At 37.0% G+C, this 26,343-nt stretch overlaps 1 protein-coding gene across 2 annotated transcripts in view; it reads left to right on the forward strand.

Moving 5' to 3' along the window:
• The window catches only part of ldhd (lactate dehydrogenase D), a 72,497-nt gene that overhangs the window by 22,920 nt on the left and 23,234 nt on the right, over positions 1 to 26,343 (forward strand). For both annotated transcript variants that reach the window (XM_039763820.1, XM_039763821.1), the window contains exons 5-7: positions 508 to 667; positions 5,814 to 6,013; positions 21,600 to 21,728. In XM_039763820.1, the coding sequence (XP_039619754.1) occupies positions 508 to 667; positions 5,814 to 6,013; positions 21,600 to 21,728 (489 nt within the window). The remainder of the gene's footprint in view (positions 1 to 507; positions 668 to 5,813; positions 6,014 to 21,599; positions 21,729 to 26,343) is intronic.

A 26,343-nucleotide genomic window follows, 5' to 3' on the forward strand; every position in this document is an offset into this window, starting at 1 on the left:
GCATTCTCTTTAATACAAACCAGTCTATTTAAATCTGAACAAAGTGCTCTAGTTTAAATAATAAATTTTAACAGAAGCACATTTAACACAGTCTATTGTCAACTACAGAGAACCCAGCCACAGGGGATGCACAAGCCTTTGTTGATTTATAATTGAATACATCTTGCCTGAAGATGGTCCTGAGTTGCCTCGAAAGCTTGCATATTGTAATCTTTTTAGTTAGCCAGTAAAAGGTGTAATTTTGCTTGACTTCTCACTAAATATGTTAACTAACAAACTTCTGTGCCAAATTTTTGAGTAACGTCAATACTATATACTGTGTTACAAAAAACAAAATATGAAAAAGTTAATTTTCATGTTCACTGCATGATTTGGGATTTTTCACATAAACTTATTTCCTTTTACAATCACTGAAAGATTGTCAGTTTTATTTACCAGTGTCCGTAAACTGTAATCTTTAACTTTTTATGTATATCATAAATCAGTTTTATACTTTTGCTCCACCAGACCCAGGAGCAGATGCATCTCTTTGTGGGATGGCTGCTACCAGTGCATCTGGGACTAATGCAGTCCGTTATGGAACCATGAGGGAGAATGTTTTGAACTTAGAGGTTGTGCTTTCAGATGGTTCAGTCATTCACACAGCAGGGAAAGGACGTCGTGCAAGGTAAGGTAAAATCTTAGATTGTTTATTGGCACAAGTATTATATGTACTGTAAAGTGGTTCTGGTCTCTTAGGTAAATGTAATTTATAAATTTTGGTATATGATGACATCTGAAGCACCAGAACGTAGAATCACATACCTTAGCCATGTCAAGCATTAAGTCACAAACCAGCAGTGATGTCCGGCAATAAAGAACAAATGAAAGAACAATGATAAAAAAAAACAAGGAAATATAAAGTCAATGGATTCAATTTTGACTTTGCACAGTACATATGCAATTTTTAAAAAGAATTTTAAGCAAATTAAATATATATGATACAATAAAAATCATAACATTCTTTAGATTTACAGAGTTATTTCTGAAAGAATGTTTTTTATTCATTTGAGGGCAGCTTCATTGGTTTCACAGTCTTATCAGTTGAGCAAAATGCACCATGAAAAACTATGCAAGGAAAAAAAAATTTCAGTGATGGATAACCATAAACAAAACTGCTCAAAGTGCCATTACAATGCATAACTATATAAGCAAATTCAAATTATGCTAAATTTCTGAATATTTGTTTAAAAATGTTTATTTCTATAGCAAATTTTTATACAAAAGACATAGCACAAAGTGCTTTACAACATGTTGAAGAGGTAGTTACATGACAAGAAAAACAAATTAAATTTATTTATTTATTTTTTATTTATTTATTAATTTTATTATAATCAATACATAGTAATCAAGTTTTTACAAAAAAAAGAATTATGCTAAGCACAGATCGATCCCCACCCTTGAGAGAGAGAGCAAGCCAAATGGTGTAAAATTTAAGGCTTGTAAAAAATACCTAAATCAACAAATTCTCTGTGCTTTATAAACTCATTTCAAAAATATTACTGATTAGATCCTGCCATGTTTTGAAAAAGTCTGCACAGATCCTCTAACTGAGTATTTGATTTTTCCAATTTCAAATAGTATAACACATCGGTTTCCCACTGACTTAAAAGAGGAGAGTTTGGGTTCTTCCAGTTTATCAGAATAAGTCTGCGTGCCAACAGTGTATTGAATGCAATCACAATTTGTTTGTCCTTCTCCACTTTAAGACCCTCTGGAAGAACCCCAAACACAGCTGTTAATGGGTTAGGAGGGATTGTGAGTCCAAGACTGTCTGAGAGGTAATTAAAAATTTTTGTCCAGAATAATGTTAATTTGGTGCAGGCCCAGAACATGTGACCCAGTGAGGTTGGGGCTTGGCTGCAACGCTCGCAGGTTGGATCATGCCCTGGAAACATTTTGAGAGTTTTAGTCGAGACAGATGTGCTCGATATATAATTTTGAGTTGTATAATTGTATGCTTTGCGCATATGGAGCTTGAGTGAATTCTCTGCATTGCTACTTTCCACTCCTTTTCTGATATATTAATTGAGAGGTCATTTTCCCAGTGTCCTCTTGGATCTTTGAAAGGAAGGGATTGTAAAAGGATTTTATATATTGTAGAGATGGAGTCTAACTCCTTGAAATTGAGCAATACTTTTTCCAGCTGGATGAGGGTGCAAGATGAGGAAAATCTGGAAGGTTCTGTTTAACAAAGTTCCTGATTTGAAGATAGTGAAAGAAATTTGTAGCTGGAATGTTAAATTTGGACTGTAATTGTTCATAGGATGCAAAGACGTTGTCTATATAAAGATCTCTTAACAAGTTAAGTCCAAATTTTTTCCAGATATTAAAACTGCATATGTTTGTGAGGGTTGAAAGAGGTGGTTCTTTTGCAGGGGTGCCACAGAAAGAAGCTTCTCCGCCTTAAAATGCTTTCTACATTGGTTCCAGATTCTAAGTGAGTGGAGCACAATTGTTATTAGTGTATTGCCGATAACGCAGTGTTTATTGGAGCAGAGCAGGGAATACAAAGAAGTACTGCAGGATTTTACTTCTATTGCGGTCCATGCCTGTGTATGTTCTTCTATTTGTGTCCAGGTTCTTATCGCCTGTATATTTGCCGCCCAGTAATAAAACTGGAAGTTAGGTAGAGCCATGCCACCTTCTGCCTTTTGTCTTTGTAGGGTCGCTCTTTTGATGCGTGGATGTTTAGAATTCCAAATAAATGAGGTTATTGTTGAATCTAATTGCTTAAAGAACGATTTATTAATGTATATTGGTATGTTTTGAAATAAAAAAGGAGCTTAGGAAATTAAATTAAATTTAGATAAGAAAAAAATGAATAAATACTATATCAAAGATAAATACACAAACTAAGAATGATGTACAGTTAAGAGAAACAGAGTCCTTAAGATATAGAATGTATTTTTTTATGACAGTTCAAAAATAAGGTTAGATTGCCAGGGTGTACAGAAAAAGTAACTTAAAAAAACTCCACAGTTAAGCTGGGGAAGAAAAAAAATCTACCTGTCTTTCAGGCAAAAAGACCACCCAGCCCCCCACTGGGCATCCTACCTAACATACATGTTCTTACGTAGTTCATTATTGGTTCTTTTTTAGTCTTCATCGTAGAGGATCTGGTGCAGTGGGTTTTGTCACAAGTTGGGATATCTGCTTTCATTTAGACATCACAGATAGCTGCACAGAAGAACTGGAAAAGAAAACAGAAATGTAAAAATAATAACGATTGCAGATTCACGGAAGAGATTGATAAATGTATGCATATCTAGAGCATTAAGAGTGAAACTAAATTGAAACTATATATATATATATATATATATATATATATATATATATATATATATATATATATATATATATATATATATATATATATATAATGTTCCATAATGTTAGCCTAGTGTATCTCAACTGGTAACATATTCTAGATGTTTGGTGCATAAAGCAAAGGCCTTCTCACCTCTTTTAAGCTTGGCATTTGGAACCTATTAACAGGTTGCTTTTAGAAGATCTAAGGTTATGACTTGGAATGTAAGGGTAAGGCTCTCCAAGATATAGGAAAGAGCAAGATACCAGACAAATCTATATTATTAATTTATATTATTATTTAAGGTCATTTACAAGTGAAAACTGTAATAAATTATATCTGCTTACAAAGTTAACTAAAATATCAGGACTATTATTTAAAATCATTATACCTCAGCTTGACGGGAGACACTAATATAAGTGGTCAATAAATAACAAGCTATACATTTAACAATATGTCAATTTTAAAAATTTCAGTCATTTTTTTATGGAGTCTATTTTTGAATAGACTGCCTTCCTTCCTTTGGCTTTAAAGCATAATTTTCACTACATATTTTACAATAAACATCTTGCATTATTTGGAATTGCCCCTTTCTTGTACCTTTCACATAAAGACATCAGTATTTTACAATATTCTAAGAGAAACAGAATTTTTTGACTACTCAAAGGGCTCTGAGCAAATTGTGGGCTAGTCTGAAGCATTTGGCTTTTATCCTTTTAGTCCTAACTGTAGATAGATCACTTAACATACTTTACACAATATCCATGTACAAATGGTTTACTGTAAAACCTAGTTCTTTTCTTCATGTATTTACTACCAGTATCGAGCTATAGTGTATCATTTATTATTTTGCACTCTTGCTGACCTGAACCGGTGCACCCTCACAAAATTTTACTATGTGCTGTTTAGCTTATAAAAACTGAGAAACCACCTCCGTGAAGCAACAAATATCCTTAAGAAAAACAGTAGGAGTTGAAAACAGTGGCAAGCTTTTAGTTTAGTTTTTTTTTATGTCATTCAACAGTTGGACTCTGCATATCTGTTATCTCATCATCATATCATAACCTACTGTTTGTAGGACAGAATCCAGCCCTGCATCACCTCTAGGTACTTCTGTAAAAGCTAAAAATAAAATTAAATAATGATAACTGTCCCAAAGTTGTCTTATTTTCTTTTTAAACATGATAATATGTGCCGTGCACTATAAGATGGCTTCATAAAACATACATGGGTCATTGACTCAGTTGAAGTGCCTTGGAAAGTTTGAACACACTATTGAATAAAATCATACCCAGCCCCAAAAAAACTTTTCTTTTGCTATTCAGTACAGAAATTTAGTATTGTTCATCTTAAGTTTTGCTCACTGCACACACTCTGTAATTTTATAATATGTATTACCTTCACTCTTGCTTTACTTGAAGAATACTTTCAACTAACCCTTCTAGTGGTGCAAAAACAGTGATATAATCTCTCCCTTTATTCATCTTTGTTTATCTCTAAATAATTTCTCTATTATGATTTTTTACATGATATAACTAGAGTATGGTGACTCTGTGCATTATATTTACAGCAAACCTGGCATACTTAATTTTCTCATATCTGCTTTATACAGAGGGCTGGAGTCTATCCTGGAAGCAGTTAAGTACAATTCAGAAACTAATCCTGGATGGGGTGCTGGTCCATTGTAAGACCTATATACTGTATACACAGACCACATGAGATCACCCATTTCTTTAGGAAGTTGGAGGAAGCTTTGTTACATGGAAATACAGAGATAAAGTATAACCTCCAAATACATATCAGTACTGCCTCTAAATCATCCATATTGTCTTTAGCAGTAGACTACTTAAGAGTATAGTGAAGGAGTAATACATGCTGGTGTACAAGATACTACAGCAGTAGAAGTACACTGCATTGTGTATCGCTTCATAAGTTCCAGGGATAACATTCAATATGACATTTACTGTAGTATATGTTATCATAAATGCCTCCTTCATGTATTTCGCTGCTACACATATTGACAGTCTTGCTATCTGACTGCTGATTCATCTTTCTGCTGGTGCTAAGATACATCTGACTGATTCCTGGATATGTCTTTCGAGATGAATGACAGGGTACATTACTCAGCAATATTCTGCCTAAAGATACATGTTTCCATAGTACCACCTAGGCATAATCAAGGTTGGAGCAAATGGCCCTAGTAGACACTACCAAAAGTTGCAAGGCTGCATTTACTTTTTGCTCAGAAGCAGTTCTCTGGCTTTCCATTGACTTCAGCAGGGGATTTGTAGTAATTTCTAACAAAAAAGGAGATTTCTGTACCAAAGTAAACCAGTGCACATCAAACATAACTTTTTAAAATTCTTTTCTAGCTTTTTGGAGTGTGTTAATCTGATGCAGTATGCTCATTTCTATGTTTTGATTTGAGACTTTATGTATTTAGTAACATTTCATTTTCCCATAGAAAGACATCAGCAGGCTACAACCTTACTAATCTGTTTGTTGGATCAGAGGGGACACTTGGCATTATTACTAAAACTACACTCCGCTTGTATGGCATTCCAGAAACAATTGTTTCAGCAGTTTGCTCCTTTCCATCTGTTCAAGCAGCTGTAGATAGTACTGTGCAAATTTTACAATGTGGAATCCCAATTGCCAGAATAGGTGAGTATTCTCCTTTAGCACTATGGTGTAATAGATTTTTTTTCTTTGCTGTGTTTAAAAGGCTTTTTTACTAGGGAAAAACGTTAAAGCTTTAGTGTAAGATATACATCTATATATATAATTCACTAAGGCAAGACAACCATGAAAAGCACACCGGAAGGGGCGTGGATTCACTAAGCCGCCGACAAGTGAGACACCTATGGCGCACGAAGGAAGGAGCCACGCCCACCAACTCCATTGGATACGGCGACAACTCGCAGGGCCACGCCCACCAAGTCGGACGCGAGGACACAGAAAAAGTGGCGTCATTTATATTCGTCTGTCGAGGAGGCCACATGCGGTGCAGGGCAGGTTAATGTCATGCACCTCCGAGCTACGTTGACTGTTCATAGAGGCGAGTTTCTCGCGGAGGTGAATCGCCATATGCAGCAGGTGAGGGGTATCTCATGGGATCTTTAAAACAATCCTTTACAACTGAGGTTAAAACACAATGAAGTAAGCAGTCTTTAAAAACCGATTTTTCGGTTACAACGCATGACCGCTTGCACCATAGCAAACTGTTTTACACACTACATACAGATTCGCATCCACGACAAACATGCGTCTTCTTAGATGCTCCTGCAGGAACACGGAAGACGTTTTCCTACCCACCAACACTCCTTTTCACCGCCCGCGCCCCTCGCTCTCTAGGCATTCACACTGCCTGCCCATGTGCCCGGACGCAAAAACTCACCGACCACCCAGTTAGCCTCTTTCGTCTTTGCTAGGAGTCCACATGCACGTCTAAGCCACGTTGACTTTTCATTATTCTTTTTGGTTTCGACACCATGAAAAACCATGCGAAAGGAACAACGAAGCCCCGCCCAGAAACTCTACCCCTCCTCCCACGTGCTCAGGAACGCACCTCAGACCACTGCCCGCCAAATCAAACAGCTCATCAAACACATACTCACTCGCATTGGTCTGTGCTCCGGTCCAAACTCAGCTGTGAGCCACGTTGACTATTCTTTTGCCCTCCATGGCTGCCGCTTCAAATGTATTTCATGGAAACAACAATTCTTTCAATGTTATGGAAATTCCTGCTTCAGGTAATTGTTTGTTTCTGTCAGTCGGGTTTTTTTTGAAGAAATGTCATTGTGAAACTGTTGCTCTCAAACTTCGTGACATGGCTCTTAGCTTTGTTTGACAACATTGGGATAACTTCGGTGATGTGGTGTCCGTTGTTCTTAGTCACAGAGGCATTGTTATACAGTCTGCTCAACAATACGCTGATTACATGAATACGTCCGGACTCTATGGTGCAGCGTGTCAAACGGTTTGCGAGGGTATCCCATGGGATCCTTAAAACAATCCTTTACAACTGAGGTTAAAACACAATGAAGTGAGCAGTTTTTAAAAACTGAGTTTTCGGTTACGACGCTCCACCACGTGCTCCATGGCAAACTGTTTTACACGCTACATACAGCAATTCGCATCCGCGACAAACATGCGTCTTCTTAGATGCTCCTGCACTTTGTTCACACCCCCCTCCCACCTCGCTACTACCGTGGTCAGGTGTCTTGGTGGATTATATATAGAAAGGCAGCCGAAACCGCACAGAGCAATGAAAAGTCTACAGTTCCATCTTTTCATTCACTTTCTGTTGTATCCTCAAACCCTCCCTTTTAGACAACGGTGTCTTTCCAGAAGTGTTTAGCATTCAATAAATAATTATGCATGACATTGACCGTGTGTCTACCCGGCGTGGGTAAGCCGTTGAGCCCCATTCGGGCTGCAAACCGTGGAATTCCCACTAAGTGCAACTCATACGCTCCCCAGGGCCGATCCTGGCGACGGGCAAAACGCGTGCCCCCGACGTGGGGCCAAACTCAAAGGCGGCCGTTGAGGAGACGATGCAGCAGCCGGCGACGCTGCGACCGGCGGCTGTCCGCCTTTGAATTTTAAAGTCTGAGCGCGGCCGACGACTATAGCAGCGGCGGCGTTTGCAGTGAGCAAAGTTTGACAAAGTGGCGTGTATTGTAGTCGATGCGTTGATGCCTATTAGGGACTCCACATACATAGCGATTTGCTCGCGTGAGCGGGCGCAAAAGCCTTTGATGGTCGCCGCCTCATCGCACGCTCTGTCTGAACGGTTCCATTGCTTACCATGTGTTTACGGCACGCTCTCTAAATGTGTGTAGTCCCTTAGTCAACGTTCAACTTGCATGTTTCATAGTTGCGTCGCGAAGGCGATAGATTTCATGTGAGACGCTTACGTTCCTCAACGGGATTGCGAGTCAAGAGAAGCGGCAAAAGACAGCGGAGCTGCGGCGATCTCTGAATTGACTGTCACTGTGTGCAGAGCTGCCTGTCGCTTAGAACGATTAAATAAACCGGCTTTCTAATCTAGGCTGGTTTGATTTGAAATTAATCGTTTGAAATTAAATTTTATTTATACATCCCGACTCTAACCCTAACACCGTCATAATCCTGTTTGAAGTAGTACATGTAATAGTAATATCCGTCATATCATAATAGAAAATAGGTACGTAGGGCGGCGAAACCACATTCGCACAAAGGCGGCCGTCTACCCCGGATCGGTCCTGACGCTCCCACTGGTTGCGTCGCGACAAACGTGCGTCTTCTTAGATGCTCCTGCACTTTCTACGCACCCCCCTCCCACCTCGCTACTACCGTGGTCAGGTGTCTTGGTGGATTATATATAGAAAAGCGGCCAAAACCGCACAGAGCAATGAAAAGTCCACGTCAGTCACATGTGCATCTGGACTGTGTAAAGACGACGACACAAGTGACAAGTTGGAGGTGGGCACGTGACCGGGCAGTACATACTGAACGAGAAATCAGCAGACTAGCATGACGGACGGAGCTGAATGGACGTCCTTCTCTCCTCCATTCCACTCTCCGTGCCGTGAACCCCCATCCCTCCGTCTGGCAGCAGAAGGCGCGAGGACGATCCGTCGGTTTTCAGTCACGGACGATTGTGCGTGGGTTCGTTCCGTGCATTGTTACAATGTTGCTTTTCTTGCTGATTTATTACATTACCGGTGTTTCAAATGTTAATTTTCTCCCTGTGCTTAAAATTCAATAAAAAACCGGCCTGATTATGCGGCGTATGGTACGCCGCGGGTTGGCTAGTTATTTATATTTTTCCTAGGTTTCCATGAATATTTTAGTTGAAGATATTACTGTATATACTCGCGTATAGGTCGGGCCTTGAAACCAAAAAAATAGATCATAAAATCAGACCCTGACTTATATGCCAGTTCGGAAATGAAACACTTTTTTTTATTTATTTTTTTTAATATCTTCTTGCTTCCTCCAATCTCGCACCAGTTTCTCAGATTCATCAAATTTTGTTCCAGAAGTGCAGTTACCAATTTCTTTCAACACTTCAACGACTTTTAATTTAAAACCAGCTTCATATTTTCTTCTGATTGAACACTCCATCATAAATAAAGGATGCTCTCATGATATAGGTGTATGAGAGTGTGAGATACAAAAAACCCAGAAAAGTGCAAATGTCAATCGGAATAGTTTGGGTATTACCATGTGGTCACGTAGGCACAATATATAGAAAAAAAAGGCAGTGTGCTCCGTGGTTACCCTCTCAGGTGGGTGTTAGCATATCCTAATCTCATGGACCAATAGTGTGAGTTTTCTGCATTTGACTTATATGACCGACATTACAAAATACCAGAAATTATATGATAAAATCAAGTCCTAACTTGTACACAGGAGATCTTAAATGCGAGTATATAGATATTTACAAGCTGTATCGACTTTCTGGTCAAAGGGTCAAAACTTCTATGTATGTTTACCATTATTATGCAAAACAAAAGTAACTTCTGATATAATTACAAGTCATCATTATTTATTCCTTCATGTACTGATTATGCATTATACAGTAAATGTTTATAATTATGTGTGTGTGGAAGAGAAGGACACATTGTTGTTTAATAATAAGCCAGTCTAAGTCTGTGGTAGCTAGACTAATATTCAAGAATATTTGTTAACGAGGAAAGTTGTTCCCTATTTTTACAATTCGAATGCTTTTTTGCAGCTCCTCCTGCTTTGTCAAGCCAGTTATGCATAAGGAATTTGCAAAAAAAACTGTTTAATTTTTTTTTCTGGGCAAAGATGTTCTTACTTTTGTGCAGTATTATAGTAGAATGTGCAGTGACCTATATAATAGAAGCTATAAACTAAGCAAAAAAATAACAAGAATGTTTAACAAGATGGGGTAATGTGGTAGTCAATGCTGCTTTGTCTGAGATCTGGGATTGAGGATAGTAGCCAGCTCACTGTCTTTGTAGAGTTTAATCTGCTTATATATTTTTTTCCAGCAACTCCAGTATTCATAATACAGTACTTGAAAGTTCCACTTTGCCAATGTGTGAGAATGAATGTGCACATGGGCATCCTGTGATTGGCTTATCCCATTCACTGCCTTGATGTAGCAGGCTCATTATATAGATGAATGAATTTAAAAAAAAATACACTTTCAGTCTGGTCGTCATTTGAAAAAAAAAATAAAAGTATTTTGTTGTTGCTGTGTTCTCCTTTGTGCATAATTATAGTTTTTTAGGTTGCAGTGTGGCCCTGAGAGTGTGAAATAGACATGAAAAGTATCTGTAATGGGTTTGAGTAAGTGTGCTAAGAATATTGGAGAAACAGAAAACTTGCCAGGACTTCATAAATTGCCACAGGAGTTTAAGTGAAATATGTTGGTAACATCCCACAAACCCATGGATTTGTCTTTATTAACAGGGAGAAAGTAGTGCAGCATGCATGCAGTCAAGGGACAGAGCAGTGCTATACATAAAGCATATTTTTTGTTTTAATTATATTTTTAGCATAGATGTTTTACAAGTTGGTCCTTCATAGCAGGTATGATTCTTATCCTAAACAGGATCTTCATTGAGTTTGAACATTTCCACTGTGTCTGTGTAGATTAACTCAGGTGAGTGATTATGCATAAGTTTCTAAGCACCCCTGGAGAATTCAGTAAAGAGAACACCACAACCTTGCATTAAGTAATGTGGGTTCAGATAATTATTGTGATGTATGGAAGCAAGTGAATGTTAAATGAACAACACACCCTATGTCAATTAGTATATGTTTAGCAAAGCCCTGCATTGCATCAAATATCTGGACGGACTGGCTCTGCCATTCTATCAGTATGAACCCAACTAAACAGTATTACAGGCAAGAAATTGCTCTAGATCTTGGAGGTGCTGGCCATGAATCTGCAGCCTCTATGGCAATAAGCAGCTCCTTATACAGAAGCAATAAACTCCTTTGATATAGTGATAAAGAACCCAAGACGTGAATCATACTATATATTCAAATTAAAAATAAGTAAATATTCTAATATTGATCTTAGGTTAATGATTCTGGGCATTATATGCATGTACTGTATGTTTCTTTTTGTTTACTTATGGTAATGGCCAGTGCAAGAATAAATGTAGACAGCAAAACATAATCCTGATTGTATTTGGGCAACTGTTATTTAAGTATAAGAGCCATCAAAATCCTGAGCAGCTGCATCCTATAAAATGGAAGCATCAGCATTGTCGTCAGGGTTTCAGTGTAGTGCTGACGACTGGTTGACAAAGCCAGCTGGGCATGAGAGCACTCTCCCTCACCCCTGTCACTCAGCAGTCCTATACCCTCACAAAAATGTTCTTTCACCAGGGCTCCACCCAAGCCTTTCTTCCTCTTACCTACAGTTGCCCTTGCATTAGCAAGATACATCACAATATGTTTACAGAGCATAACACCTGGTGAAGGCAACGAATGGGACCCAAACTACATTGTTCTAAGTACTTCATGGCTTGCTGAAGAACTGCAAAATAAAAAAAAAAAAAACTATTAATAATAATGAATCGAAGCATGGTGTCAGTGTGTATGTGACTTTCAATTATTTAGGCTCCTTTTCATAGCTGCTTTTATGGTTCACTCTCCAGTCTCCTGACAAGGATCAAGAGGAAAGCAGTTAAGTAACCATAACAGAGTGACAATAGTGAGCAAAGTGAATGAGCAGACAGGTTGAAGGCAGAGTTGCTTTATTATTCTGGAGATGGCAAATGGGCACTGGCTGGGTACTGTTTATATCATGGCATTCAGAATAAAAAGCCAGTCAGCACTTGTGAGATTCATCTGGAAAACTGGGCTTGTCATAGAACCAAGTCAGAGTCCACAAAATCTGTTAATTTTTTTTTCCTTTACAGATGCAACAATATTATAATAAAGGTGGCCTGAAATTTTTTTAATTACACGTCATTATTCAAGGCTTTATGTGTCAAACCAGCAGCCACGTAAGATGGGGAGTTAATGTGGGACATCACACCAGAGAAGTGTTTAGAAAAACTGCTCCGAGTAAACTTGTACATCAGACTATAAAGCAATGAGTCAAGAAAAAAATTATTTTAATGGGTCCTTGCAGTAAGTTTTACTAATGAAGAGAACAAGCTAACCATTTAAAAATACATAAAGGCAGATGTGAAGTGCAAAACCAAATCGGTAAAATACCACAACTTTGCATATCGCATCTGGAGTAATTCAAAGCCAAAATTAGTACAGGTAGAATAAACAACTGTTCTTCTACATTGAGATTCTCAGTTTTAGCCTTCCTTTGAACGAGACCTTTTTCAAATAAATTTGAATTATAGTCAAATAGCAATGTTTGATCTGAAGCCTGTGATAGGCTGTATCACAGAACTTTGAGAGACTAATAACTAACCAGAGCAGTTTGATGTTTTGTATAGGTTAGTAGTAAAAGAGAGCGCTTACCGGAAGGGAAGGTGAGAAGGCTTTGAAAGCAAATGGCTATGGTTGGTGGCATGCCACAGGTGGAAATGTTGTTGGCAGTTTTGTTGTGGGTGAGGAGGCCTGTCATTCACGTTAATACATGAATGGCGGCACTCTGACATCCCAGCATTACTTTATGCCATACTGAGGAAGGATATCTGTGTGGCTGCAGGAGTCATGGCAAGGTAACTGACTGAAAACGGAGGCACGTAAGCCAGGAGTGCATAGTAGCAATTATGATTAAAAAAACGAAAGTGATGCCAGGAAGATGCCTGAAGTTGAAAGTGCGTGCACGTGAGAATGTGTTTGTGCCGGAAGCTATGCACACACACACACGAACACGAGATGCCCAAAATATAGGGTGACTTCTGCCTAGATCGGGGAAATAGGGAGTGGAAGGTCACAAGCGCTGTCACTGACAAGTTGGTGTTGGGTTACTTTTTATTTTTTCCCCCACTGCTTCTCTTGTGTTTTGTGCTTGTGCCATTTTCTTCACTCTGATTTTTTGTCCTGGGAAAAGGAGGAAGAAGAGAAGTTGTCTAATCATATGTTTTTTTATTATTTCTTTCTTATTTTTGCTCAACACTTTTATTTTAGAGCCATGCAAATACTGTACAGATTCACCATCACTTATTTTTGATTATTGTTGTATATATTCAATTAGTGTCATTGCAGAGGAGTGCATGACACTAGAGTTTTGGTTTTCTTACTGGCAGTTTAATAAAGATTTGTTTTCCTTTGACTATTTTTGGTTCTGTGTCTCAAATACACCACTGATCATTTCGGTTACATTATAGACGCCCAGAAGTGTGCAGAGGTGCTAGTGCATGGAGCATCACACAGCCCAAATATAATGGTTAAAATTACAGAAAAGTAATATTTTAACAAATAAACATGTTAACATTTGATTGCATCATTAGGTACGTTGTGGCATACAACTGCATCACTATTTCATTTGGTTATGAACGCATTTGAAAAATGGCAGATGGTAAGCAAGTGAGAGAACAGATGGTGTGATCTAAGACTTCCAGAGTTTGGGAGCACTTCACTCAGAACACAGAAAAAAAAGTTGTGAGTTGCAAAATGTGCAGGTCTTACCTCATATGGCACAAGAGCACAATGGTAATGCATGTACATTTGTAAAGGAAACATACAGTCAGAGGCTCCGAGGAGGAGGAGGACTTGCCATCATCCTAGTTGAATGTTACTTCAGCATGTTTTACAGATGTATGAACACAGTGTTTGCTAAGCTAGGCATAATGACATTTGGTTTGTGAGGAATAATTTGAGTCATAGTTCAGACCTCTACAATTGCATTTGTGACAAAATTTCATGATTGGTGACTAAAAAAAAATAGTGTCAGTAGTCACTAGCTAATAAATGTTCAGATATTCACTTGTCTATTTGGGTGTTTATTTTATTTTTTGACAAGGTCACTGTGTGAAGTACAGAAGAAGCTAAATTGTGGTACTTCATTACATGCTTACAAACACATGTAACCTTAGAAATGTGAATCCAACAGCACATCGACCTCAACTGAAAGATTGAGTCAAAAGGTAGGAGCGGGATGGAGAAGCAAAAGTTCTAGACTAGTTGGTAATTGGACTTCTGCTGGCTTTTGTACAGTCTGGAGGAAGACACAGTAATGTGTAATTACTGCTGTAGCAAGCCTAGTTTAGCTGGTAAAACAAATTTTGTGGCTGGATCACACAGTTTCAAATGTGAAAATCTACTGGCGGCACACTCCCGGCAGCAAATGACCTGAAGCAGGCTACGACAGCATGTTAGCTACAAGCCATTGTGCCAAAGAATCTCTGGTGGTTAAAGGTTTGCAGATACCAAAAAGAGAAGAATGATGATGCAAAAAGATATAAACTTTCAGTTAAAATAAATGACATATTACATGAGAAAGGTAGAACTGTATTTCACACAAATGAAACCACTTGTTTTACTGCTAAAGAAAAATAGTGTGGATATTTCCAGAATAATCACCTCCTCCAGTTTAGCAACCCTAAGGCTGAGGTGCTGGATCAGTTGTTCTCTTGCAAACGTATACCTTAGAGAGGCCCAGCTCATCCTTCATTTCTCAAAAGTCCATCATCTAACAATACTGGCATTATATTGTCCTTGTTTTTAAAATTTGGATTTAGATTACTGAACTGCCCAACCCCTTTCTATTAAGTTAAATAATATAAATATTATAATAATAATATAAGATTAAATGAACTATTTCAGTTATTTAACACCTGCTGGACCCTTAAGCTCCTGTAATACTCTCACACCTCAACTACCTGCTATGTGTCTTTCATTGGTGTTTCTAAACTTTTCATTTTTTTACCCAGTTTGAGGATATAACTGTCTGTTTTCCAAACTCTTTAATTGCTTCTTTACATTTAAGTTCTGTGCCTCTTCCTACACTGTTTCTGCTTAAAATGTGTCCCTACCCATTAATGAATAGTTATGCCCTTGCCGTCTTGATAGTACTGACTTTTTACAACCTAAATTCTTCTCATTACTTAATACCTTCTTTTGTTACAAAGTTAGTTATTTGGTTAGTGGCTTGTTTTTTGTACAACTGCTTACCCTAGTCTGTGCCCATCAAGTTGACTGTTTTCTAACGTGGAGCCTGGCCCTCCATCTACACCATATTTAACACAAACACTTTTCTTCTTATGAATGAACACTCTCTTGCTACTAATGCTAATTCTTCTGGGTATGAGTGATATGTAAAGCTTTAGCTGGTTATTTTCTTTACATGTTAATATCCTCTAAGTAAGGCATGGCTCATTTATTCATTGCCTTGCTGGCTACTGCCACCACATTCCATATTCTGTTCTCTGCTTGTGCTACAAGTTTGAACACAAATGACTTTTCAATCATTCTTCTGTACAGGTGAAAGAAACAGTAAAAAAAACTCTTCTAAAGGAAAAAAAAGCCCTAAAAAGTCCCACACAGCCCAATAGCTACAACCAAAAACTAAAATTTTAGGAGAAAAACATATAATTAATTAACTTCAACACAGTTGTTACATTCAGCACTTCACCCAGCACGCAAGAATGATGTGATTATGTCAGTCTCTGACAATGCAGTCTCCCAGTCCTAATATCACCACTTACACTTTTACATATATCAATTCATTCATGGCGTATCTTTATAAATGGAGGGATGTCATGTTTACCATACTATATATCCTATGAGAAATTTCTGGAGTCATTTACTGATTTCAAGAAAACAATTCTTTACAAACACACCACACTTTCCTGAAAACATCTGAAATATCATTTGTCTGAACACAGGAAGATCACCAACATTTTAAGGAATATTGTGGGATGCATTTCTCATTTAAATATTTTGAAAATTGAAGTAATCTGGCCAATTTCCATAAGATTCTCTGTCTATTCTATTTTGTAGATGCAGATATTTTCAGTAAATACTGTTCCAGAAGCTTCAGAACAACATACCTTTACGTAATCCATATAAGTAGTACTAGGTTGTTGTACCGTGTTAGCCATTATGAATGTAGAGAAAAGCCAAGCAAAATGACACCTTTTATTGGCTAACTAAAAAGATTACAATATGCAAGCTTTCGAGGCAACTCCGGCCCCTTCTTCAGGCAAGATGTAATCCATATAAGAAATGTTACAAAAAGTACTTTTAATTAAATTTTCAAATTACGAATGAAAATCATTTCCGTGATATATTATCCCTTAATTATTAAATTGCTGAATTTCTGTTAACACTAAATGGAAAGTTATTGCTTAGTAGCCAGTTGATTATGGTAACTTACAGTGCATTCAGAAAGTATTCAGAGCCCTTCACAGTTGGTCCTATAAGCTGTGAGGTCCTGCTGAGTTGTGTTGCGGTATACAAACCGGATTCCAAAAAAGTTGGGACACTAAACAAATTGTGAGTAAAAACTGAATGCAATGATGTGGAGATGGCAAATGTCAATATTTTATTTGTATTTGAACATAGATAATAGATCAAATGTTTAATCCGAGTAAATGTATCATTTTAAAGGAAAAATATGTTGATTCAAAATTTCACGGTGTCAACAAATCCCAAAAAAGTTGGGACAAGTAGCAATAAGAGGCTGGAAAAAGTAAATTTGAGCATAACGAAGAGCTGGAAGATTCAAAGAATCTGGAACAATCTCTGTGCGTAAGGGTCAAGGCCGTAAAACCATACTGGATGCCCGTGATCTCCGGGCCCTTAAACGACACTGCACCACAAACAGGAATGCTACTGTAAAGGAAATCACAGAATGGGCTCAGGAATACTTCCAGAAACCATTGTCCGTGAACACAATCCACCGTGCCATCCGCGTTGCCAGCTGAAACTCTACAGTGCAAAGAAGAAGCCATTTCTAAGCAAGATCCACAAGCTCAGGCGTTGTCACTGGGACAGGGATCATTTAAAATGGAGTGTGGCAAAATGGAAGACTGTTCTGTGGTCAGACGAGTCACGATTCAAGTTCTTTTGGAAATCTGGGAGGCCATGTCATCCGGACCAAAGAGGACAAGGACAACCCAAGTTGTTATCAACGCTCAGTTCAGAAGCCTGCATCTCTGATGGTATGGGGTTGCATGAGTGCGTGTGACATGGGCAGCTTGCATGTCTGGAAAGGCACCATCAATGCAGAAAAATATATTCAGGTTCTAGAACAACATATGCTCCCATCCAGATGTCATCTCTTTCAGGGAAGACCCTGCATTTTTCAACAAGATAATGCCAGACCACATTCTGCATCAATCACAACATCATGGCTGCGTAGGAGAAGGATCCGGGTACTGAAATGGCCAGTCTGCAGTCCAGATCTTTCACCTATAGAGAACATTTGGCGCATCATAAAGAGGAAGGTGCGACAAAGAAGGCCCAAGACGATTAAACAGTTAGAGGCCTGTATTAGACAAGAATGGGAGAGCATTCCTATTTCTAAACTTGAGAAACTGGTCTCCTCGGTCCCCAGACATCTGTTGAGTGTTGTAAGAAGAAGGGGAGATGCCACACAGTGGTGAAAATGGCCTTGTCCCAACTTTTTTGGGATTTGTTGACACCATGAAATTCTGAATCAACATATTTTTCCCTTAAAATGATGCATTTTCTCAGTTTAAACTTTTGTTCCGTGATTTATGTTCTATTCTGAATAAAATATTAGAAGTTGGCACCTCCATATCATTTCATTCAGTTTTTATTCACGATTTGTAGTGTCCCAACTTTTTTGGAATCCGTTTTGTATATGTGGGTAAGGCTACAAATATTCCTGCTGCACTGAAGTTTTGTAAGAGCAAAGTAACCTTCATAATTCTTAAATGGAAGAAGGCTGAAACCACTTTGACTCTTTTCTAGCATTTGCTGACCATCCAAACTGAGATTCGTTGAGAAGGCCCTTGACAAGAGATGTTACCAAGGAACCAAAGCTCACTATGGCAGGGAAAAGAAATAAAATCTATGTGGACATGGTGGAAAATTGCAGAAGGACAACCATCAATGCATCTCTCAACCAATCTTGGCATATAGCAGAGTGGCCAGACAGAAGTCTGTCCTCTGTAAAAGATATGTGAAGCCCACTTGGAGCTTGCAAAATGGTACCTAAAAGACAATCTATGAGGAACAAGATTATTTTGGGTCCTAACATTAACAATGGATTAGTGTGAGAAAATAATGACATAATTGAAACATGAAGAACTGTTGCCAAACTTTACATTTCTGAGATCATTTAAATATCTATAATTTCAGACTACTCCAGCACATCAATTCAAATAAAGAATAAATGCCAAAGCATCAGCATGGCACCTTGAGCAAGTCATTAAAGTCTATGCCAGAATAAATACTTTGCATATTCTGTTGACAAAGGAACATATAAATGCATTCATGATAACCTCTAACTTTCTCTCTCATGTATATACTATATATATATATATATATATATCCAAAATTAACTGACTCACTTCCACAAAAACACTATTTCCTGTTTAACTAAAACACTGAAATTCAGTAGGGTGATAGATCTGGGGTTTAAGGTATCTGCTAAGATTGGACATTAGGATGTTTCAATATTTACAAGTGAAAAACCACCACAACAGAAAAATGAAACAACTCATACTCTCAAAATTGATTTGATTGAAATTTGGTGGTGTTGTACAAAAACTAAAATTGGACTACATGTGTTTGATTAATTCTTGATATTTGACATTAATAATGTCAAATGGTGACACGGGGAGTACAGTTCCCATGAGCTAGTGTGATGTGCATGATGATTTCATTTGCACTCGCAAAGTAGGAAGTGTTTTTTTTCCCATCTCGGCTACTTTGGGATAACAATTTCATTGTCTCACTAGATTGCAGTTTTCATCTTATTTTCCATATTTTCTTCTCATCTCTTCCCCCATTTAATTTACTATGAATCTATTTCTGAGAAATGTGTTGTCAATCCCTAAATAAATTCTTTCTTTTTTTCTTTCTTCCACCAATTTCTATTACAGAAAAAAAACTTGGAAGACTCATACAATATTACAATAATATATGAAAACATATTAAAGGCTCTTCCTTTCAAAAATCCCATGATACAGTGGGGAAAGGATCTTTCACTTCACATCTCAGAAAAGGAGTGGAAGGCAGCCATAGAATATACTCTAGCTCAAATTATTCAATCAGTCAACTTAAAACTGTTTATTGATCACATTTATCTCATTTAAAATTGTCCAAAGTGTATCCAGGACATGTTTCACCCTGTTAACATTGTAATCTAGCTCCAGCTTTACTAGGACACATGTTTTTGAAGTGCACAAAAGTAACATTGTTTTGGACAAAAATCTTTGCCTGCCTGACTGCGTATCGGACAGCCTAGGCATCACAATCACTCCTAACACATTAACAGCTATGTTTTGTGTACTCCCAGACAGGCTGAAAGTGGAGAATGACAAATTGATTGCAATTGCCTGTACCACATTGCTAGCACCTAGTCTTATCTTGCTTAACTGGAAGAATCCCAGCCCATCTGTTATAAGTCAGTGGGTAACTGATGTTCTGTACAATTTGATATTGGAAGAAAATCAAATTCTCGCTTAGAGGATCTGTTCAAAACCTTTTTAAAATATGGCAAGATCTAAATAATAACATTTTTAGAATAAATGTTTATATCAGGGAAAAGGACATTCTCCCTTTGTTGTTTGTAAAGATTTGCTCTTGTTGTTGGCTCTCCTCTTTTTCTCTTGGGTGGAGGTTGAATTCTGTTTTTGTTAAGTTCGACTTGATTGTAATGTTTTGTTATCTTCTTTGTTGTATAAGTTAACTTGATTGTATGGAATGTTATTTTCTTCAAATGTTTATGTTTTTGAATGACCATCAACAAAAGCCAAGGTCACTCATTAAGAAGAGCAGGAAATATTCAACAGTACTCAGTTACATAGTCTACTGATTCTTCTGATAGCACAATAAATAAGGTCCATTGTTTTACAAAATTTTACAAATAAAGCAAGGTAGCACAGCTAGTGCAGTTTTACAATGTGGTAATAATCTTCTGCATTTTAAATCCAATTCAGTAAACATGTTTCAGAACTTCCGTACATCGGTAAATCGTAAGATGAAGGTTGAAAACTTCCTAGCTTTCAAGTGGAGCATCTTTGTGAGATGTACTATGAATGCTTACCTTTCTCAGTATACTGCTGCTGGGTTATGTGAATTTCCCCTTGGGATTAATAAAGTATCTATCTATCTATCTATCTATCTATCTATCTATCTATCTATCTATCTATCTTATCTTCTCAGCATGTTTTGTTTATAAAAAATGTAATGTATTTTTTATTGCCATCTAGTGGATGTAATGAGCATTACCATATTATGCCTGGCAGTGCAATGTTCAGCTCTTTAAAGAATTTAAGGAAAGAACAGAGGCAGTACATTTTCAAGGGGTACCCAGGGCACATGTGCTCACTGAGTACTTGTTTCAGGAAAAAATAAATAAAGTCACTGTGCACTAATAGGAATTTTTGACATGGTACAAAATGACAAAGAAAGATAAGGAAAATGAAGTTGAGATTTCCATGAAGAGTGTTAAATGTAAAACAAAACTAAAATTGTTGTATTGTTTCATTGTAAAAGCAATTATCTAAAGTGGTTCTTGAAGAAAAAAAGCTCTTTATAGGTAGTACAACCCTAATTGCTTCTTTTTGTCTGTCACTGTATCTCTACCACAGATATTTAGGTCCTGAAATAGGGTTAATTGCTCAAATTGTGGGTCAAGATTTTTTTTTTTTAATTAGTTTTACATTTTTTATTTCCTTTTTTTGTCTGTAATATATTTAATGTTTCATTAACATTTAATATGCCTGTTTTGTTTCTTGACATTATGAAAGGGTCCATGTGAGAAGAACTGTGTGGTTGTTGACAGTTTTGTTTGAATACATTGTCTTGAATTATTATTGTTATTATTATTATTATTATTTTTAATCATAGCACTTATGTTATCTGCCCATAATTTTGTATATAAAAAATTCTAATGTGCTACAGATATCAGATTTTTCAGTTTATTTAAATATACCTGTGTAAAGAAATAGGATATTCATTTTACTTTTTTTTTCCTCTTGGAAATTTAATTACAAAAGCAACGTTGAAAGCAGGATATTGAAAATCTTTAGGTATACTTGGTACCAGACATGAAGCTATTTGAAATTATTATTATATTGCCATGGTTTAAACTGTTTTTGTGTAGATTGGTTTTATCAAGTTGTTTTTAAAGCAATGCAATTGAATAATTTCTATTTTATCTTTCCAGAATTTCTGGATGATGTGATGATTGATGCTTGCAATCGCTATAGTAAGCTGACATACCCTGTCACTCCTACACTGTTTCTTGAATTTCATGGAAGTGAATGTAGCTTAGAAGAACAAGTCACAGCAACAGGTATAAGGATTTGAAATATTTATATATTAAATTTTGTCACTCTTTTTTAAATATAAAGATTGCTAATAAGTCTGTCTTCATCAATATACGCTGCCTGAGAACTAAGCTTCTATTCTGACTTTTATGTTTTTCATTTAATGTAAGTAATGGTCCATAAAAACAGATTATATATGCACACTTGGAATTTTCTCTGTGTTAGTACTTGTTTTATTTATCTAATGATGTGTATTAGGTGTGTCAGATTAAGTATTTGAATAAACACTGTTCAGGCACAACTTCCATCTGTTACCCAACTGCTTGTATCCTTTAACCATGGCTCTGTAGAAAGTGTTGTAACGCACAGCATGAAAAAGTGCTATGCAAAGTGTATAGTTTCAGACATAAATGCTCTTGAGCAGGGGTGCCCAAGACATCGATCGCGATCGACCGGTAGATCGCAAAGGTAGTGCAGGTACATTGCGCTGCATTAAAAAAAAAACTAATTTTAAACGTTAGTCTATCATATATCCTCCCTAAGGCATTTCCCACTTGAATAACATACAGGGCGGCCAGTCTGAGATCTCTTTTCTTCTAACACACTGGTCATCCCGCACACACGATCAAACATGCGAGCTACTGCAAAACTCTGGCTGTGATCTAGTTAGTCTTCCAATTTATATCGACTAAAGAAGGGATTTAAAAAAAAAAATTGTTTGGGGAGGGTATGGGCTGGATGTGGAATTGGAAGAGGATTTTTTTTCTCACAATGTCACAATCAAAGTGCCTTTGTCTGATCTGTCAATCTATCATTGCTATTCCAAAGAAGGAAAATTTGGAAAGGCACTTTCTAACTGTTCATAAAAACTACGAAACTGACTTGATTCCAAAAAGCGATCTGAGAAAGAGAAAGGAGAGGAAACTAAAATTGCAGTTAATCGGACAGCCGTCATTTTTCACTTGGCTGAATTCAAAGCAAAGACAGACACACCGAAGCATTGTTCCAGGTGAGTCACTTGATCATTAAGCATAAGAAGCCCTTCCAAGAGCTACCTCCTTGACTGTATCATTTGGCTCAACTTATTTATGCGAGTCAGCCTTTTCCCACATGAAGTTTATTAAATCCAAACACTGTAGTGACCATAAATGTTTTGAATTGTTATTGTGCCATAAAGGTTACTCAGTATATATATATATATATATATATATATATATATATATATATATATATATATATATATATATACTAGTAAAATACCAAGCCAAGAAAGCTGGAGAAGTAGTGTGTTAAAGAAGCAATGAAAAAGAAAAGGAAACATTTTGAAAATAACGTAACATGATTGTCAATGTAATTGTTTTGTCACTGTTGTGAGTGATGAGTGTTGCTGTCATATATATATATATATATATATATATATATATATATATATATATTTACACACACACACACACACATAAACATATATATATACATATCTATACATATACACATATATATACACACACACATATATACATACACTAGCAAAATACCCGAGCTTCGAAGAGGAGAAGTAGTGTGTTAAAGAAGCAATGAAAAGAAAAGGAAACATTTTGAAAATAACGTAACATGATTGTCAATGTAATTGTTTTGTCACTGTTGTGAGTGATGAGTGTTGTCATATATATATATATATATATATGTATATATATATATATATATATATATATATATATATTTACACACACACACAAACATATATATATACATATCTATACATATACACATATATATACACACACACATATATACATACATATACATACACACATACATACATACACACACATATATACACACAAATACATATATATATATATATACATACACACACACATATATAAACATATATATACATATACATACATATCTACATATATACACACACAGCTATTTCAGTATCAGTGCAATACGCTGTTTGTTAAAACGGATGACACCCGCTCTTACGTGCAAGTCTGCGTGGATATTATGAACTATTGTATTTGTTCAAGTTCTATTTAAATTTTAAATAGAAGGAATTTTTATTTAGTCGACAGAAATATCTTTGGTAGGAATGGTAAAAACAGACAGGAATATTATTCCTGAATAAATCAACTCAAACCTTAAACAACTTATAATATTTTGCTCTCCATAAAAATATATCCTGTCTAAATTATACAAGTTAGAAATAAAGTAAACATTAAAAGAACAAACATTCAAATTTCTTTACTCTTATGTAATTTTATATATAAAAATAAACTTAGATTTTAAATATCCCAAAAGATTTTGCTCTCCATAAAAATATATCCTGTCAAAATTATACAAATTCAAATATGAACATGCTGCATAACAAAACCTGGAAATATAAATAAAATGTGTTCCTTTCAGCAATAACAAATCAAATCATTCAGTTGTCTTTGCTCATATGTCATTTTAGAGCTGGACGCCTGGCATCTTTTTGGCAACAGGTTCGTTTCTGTTTGGTGTGAGGTTCTGTGTTGTGGAGATTCTCAGGATGGATTGCAGGTGCTCATCAGTGAGGCGACTCCTGTGTGCTGTTTTGTTAGTCTTTATCACTGAGAAGAGCTTCTCACACAGATATGTGCTACCAAACATGCACAAGGTTTGAGCCGCATGTAGACGGACTTTTTGTTCTTCAAAGTCACCAAAGCGCCGTGCAAACTCAGTGCGCTCAGTTTATCAGCAAAGTGCGATTTGGGAACACCGTAGTGACGACTTGGTTTAACATTACTTGGCAACAGGGAAAGTGGGGCAATTGCACTGGTGCATTTGTGTCTCCCATAAAAGCAGCTTCACTTGAAATCACTTTGTGATTGTGCACGGTAAAACGTCCGCTGAAGTGTCAGATTCTTATTTAATTCTTCTGCTTTCTGTATCTTCTGCATTGCATTCAGGTTACCCTGATGTTTTGTCTCATAGTGCCGTCTTAGATTAAATTCTGTAATTACAGCCACATTAGCTCCACAAATGAGACACACGGGTTCAGTAAACATATACTCAGCCTCCCATCGGTTTTAAAGGCTCTATTTTCAGAATCAACTTTTCTCTTCAGCATCGTGTGAGCTAGCTTCGCAATAACTTGCAGCATCATAAGCTAGACTTGATTAACGCGGTAAGTGTTCGCAAAGGCAGCTGAAGCGCTGCATTATGGGATCTGTAGTTTATTGTGTTACCAGCGCTTCATATACCCGGCCATTAATAACAATAATACAGTATATAAAATGATCTCGGGGCGGATATAATTACACGCCGGGCGGATGTGGCCCGCGCCCTTGAGTTTGACACATATGGACTAAATAGAACTTGAAAAGATATATTTTTTCAAATGTGATCGCGCAATTCAGATAGAGTTGACGCACTACAGCCTGCATGCCTCAATAAGTCATCCTCCCTCGCTCTTACTTTTTACCGCTCATCTAATGAATACACTGAGTATGGCTTTACCAAAACAATCATTGATGGCTAATAAAGTATCCATTATTCGAGTATGTAGATCGGGATATATATATATATATATATATATATACCCGCATCGCAGCGGAGAAGTAGTGTGTTAAAAAGCTAAAAAGAAAAGGGAACATTTTAAAAATAACGTAACATGACTGTCAATATACAGTATTTGTTTTGTGAGTGTTACTGAGTGTTGCTGTCATCAAGGATTTGATTATCATTATTTCTTTCAATCAGGTTCGTATTTGTAGGATGTGTTGTGTTCAAGTTACATTCCGTGTTTGTCAATCGTTGTAAAGATGACAGGTTTCATTCATCGATTCGTTTCTTACTGCATCAATAAACAGCTCGTCTTCTTCTTTATCTGAGACCTGACACACTGCATGCACGGGTTTTTTACACTGTCTTCCTTTAGCGGGACATTGACTTTTTCCACGTGTGCTTTGTTTCCGCAGTAGCTGGATTTATGAATATGCTTGTATGTATCAGACGCTTCATATTTTTTGCTGCCTTTTCAATTGTGTAATTCGGTTTTGTTCAGCTCTTTGGAACTGTTGCTTTTATCTGTGCACTGCGTCAGTTCACGTGAGCCGCTCGTGTACATGCATCGAAGGTTCCCAGCTGTGCTGGTGCCATCTCGTGCTATGTCCATGGCTGTATTTAATGTTACCTTAGTCCTGGCACTTAAAACTTTCTCTCGCAGTTTCGCTGAGTTTGTGTCAAACACCACCCTGACCATCTCATCTTCCTCTGCATAAGCACAGTCCTTCACCCGTGAATATTTAGTGGAGTTTGCTATTGATTGCCGCTGACGGACGGCCTTATATGGGCAGGCACTAAATTACAAACGCCAGCGCAGCCTGTCTATGAACTTAATTTAAAGTGTAGGTTTACATCGTGCTTTGTTTCCAAGTAGCAGAACTCATGAATATGGTTGTATATGTCACTCGCCGCTTCTTATTGTTTCGCTGCCTTCTCAATTATATAATGCATGTTTTCTTCAGCGCTTTTGAGGTCTTCCTGGTTTTCTATGTACTGCGTGATTACGTGGGAGGCGTGATGATGTCACACGAAACTCCGCCCCACGGCGTTCAAGCTCATCTCCATTACAGTAAATGGAGAAAAACAGCTTCCAGTTATGACCATTAC

The sequence above is a fragment of the Polypterus senegalus genome, chromosome 9 (assembly GCF_016835505.1).
Source record: "Polypterus senegalus isolate Bchr_013 chromosome 9, ASM1683550v1, whole genome shotgun sequence".
NCBI lineage: Eukaryota > Metazoa > Chordata > Cladistia > Polypteriformes > Polypteridae > Polypterus > Polypterus senegalus.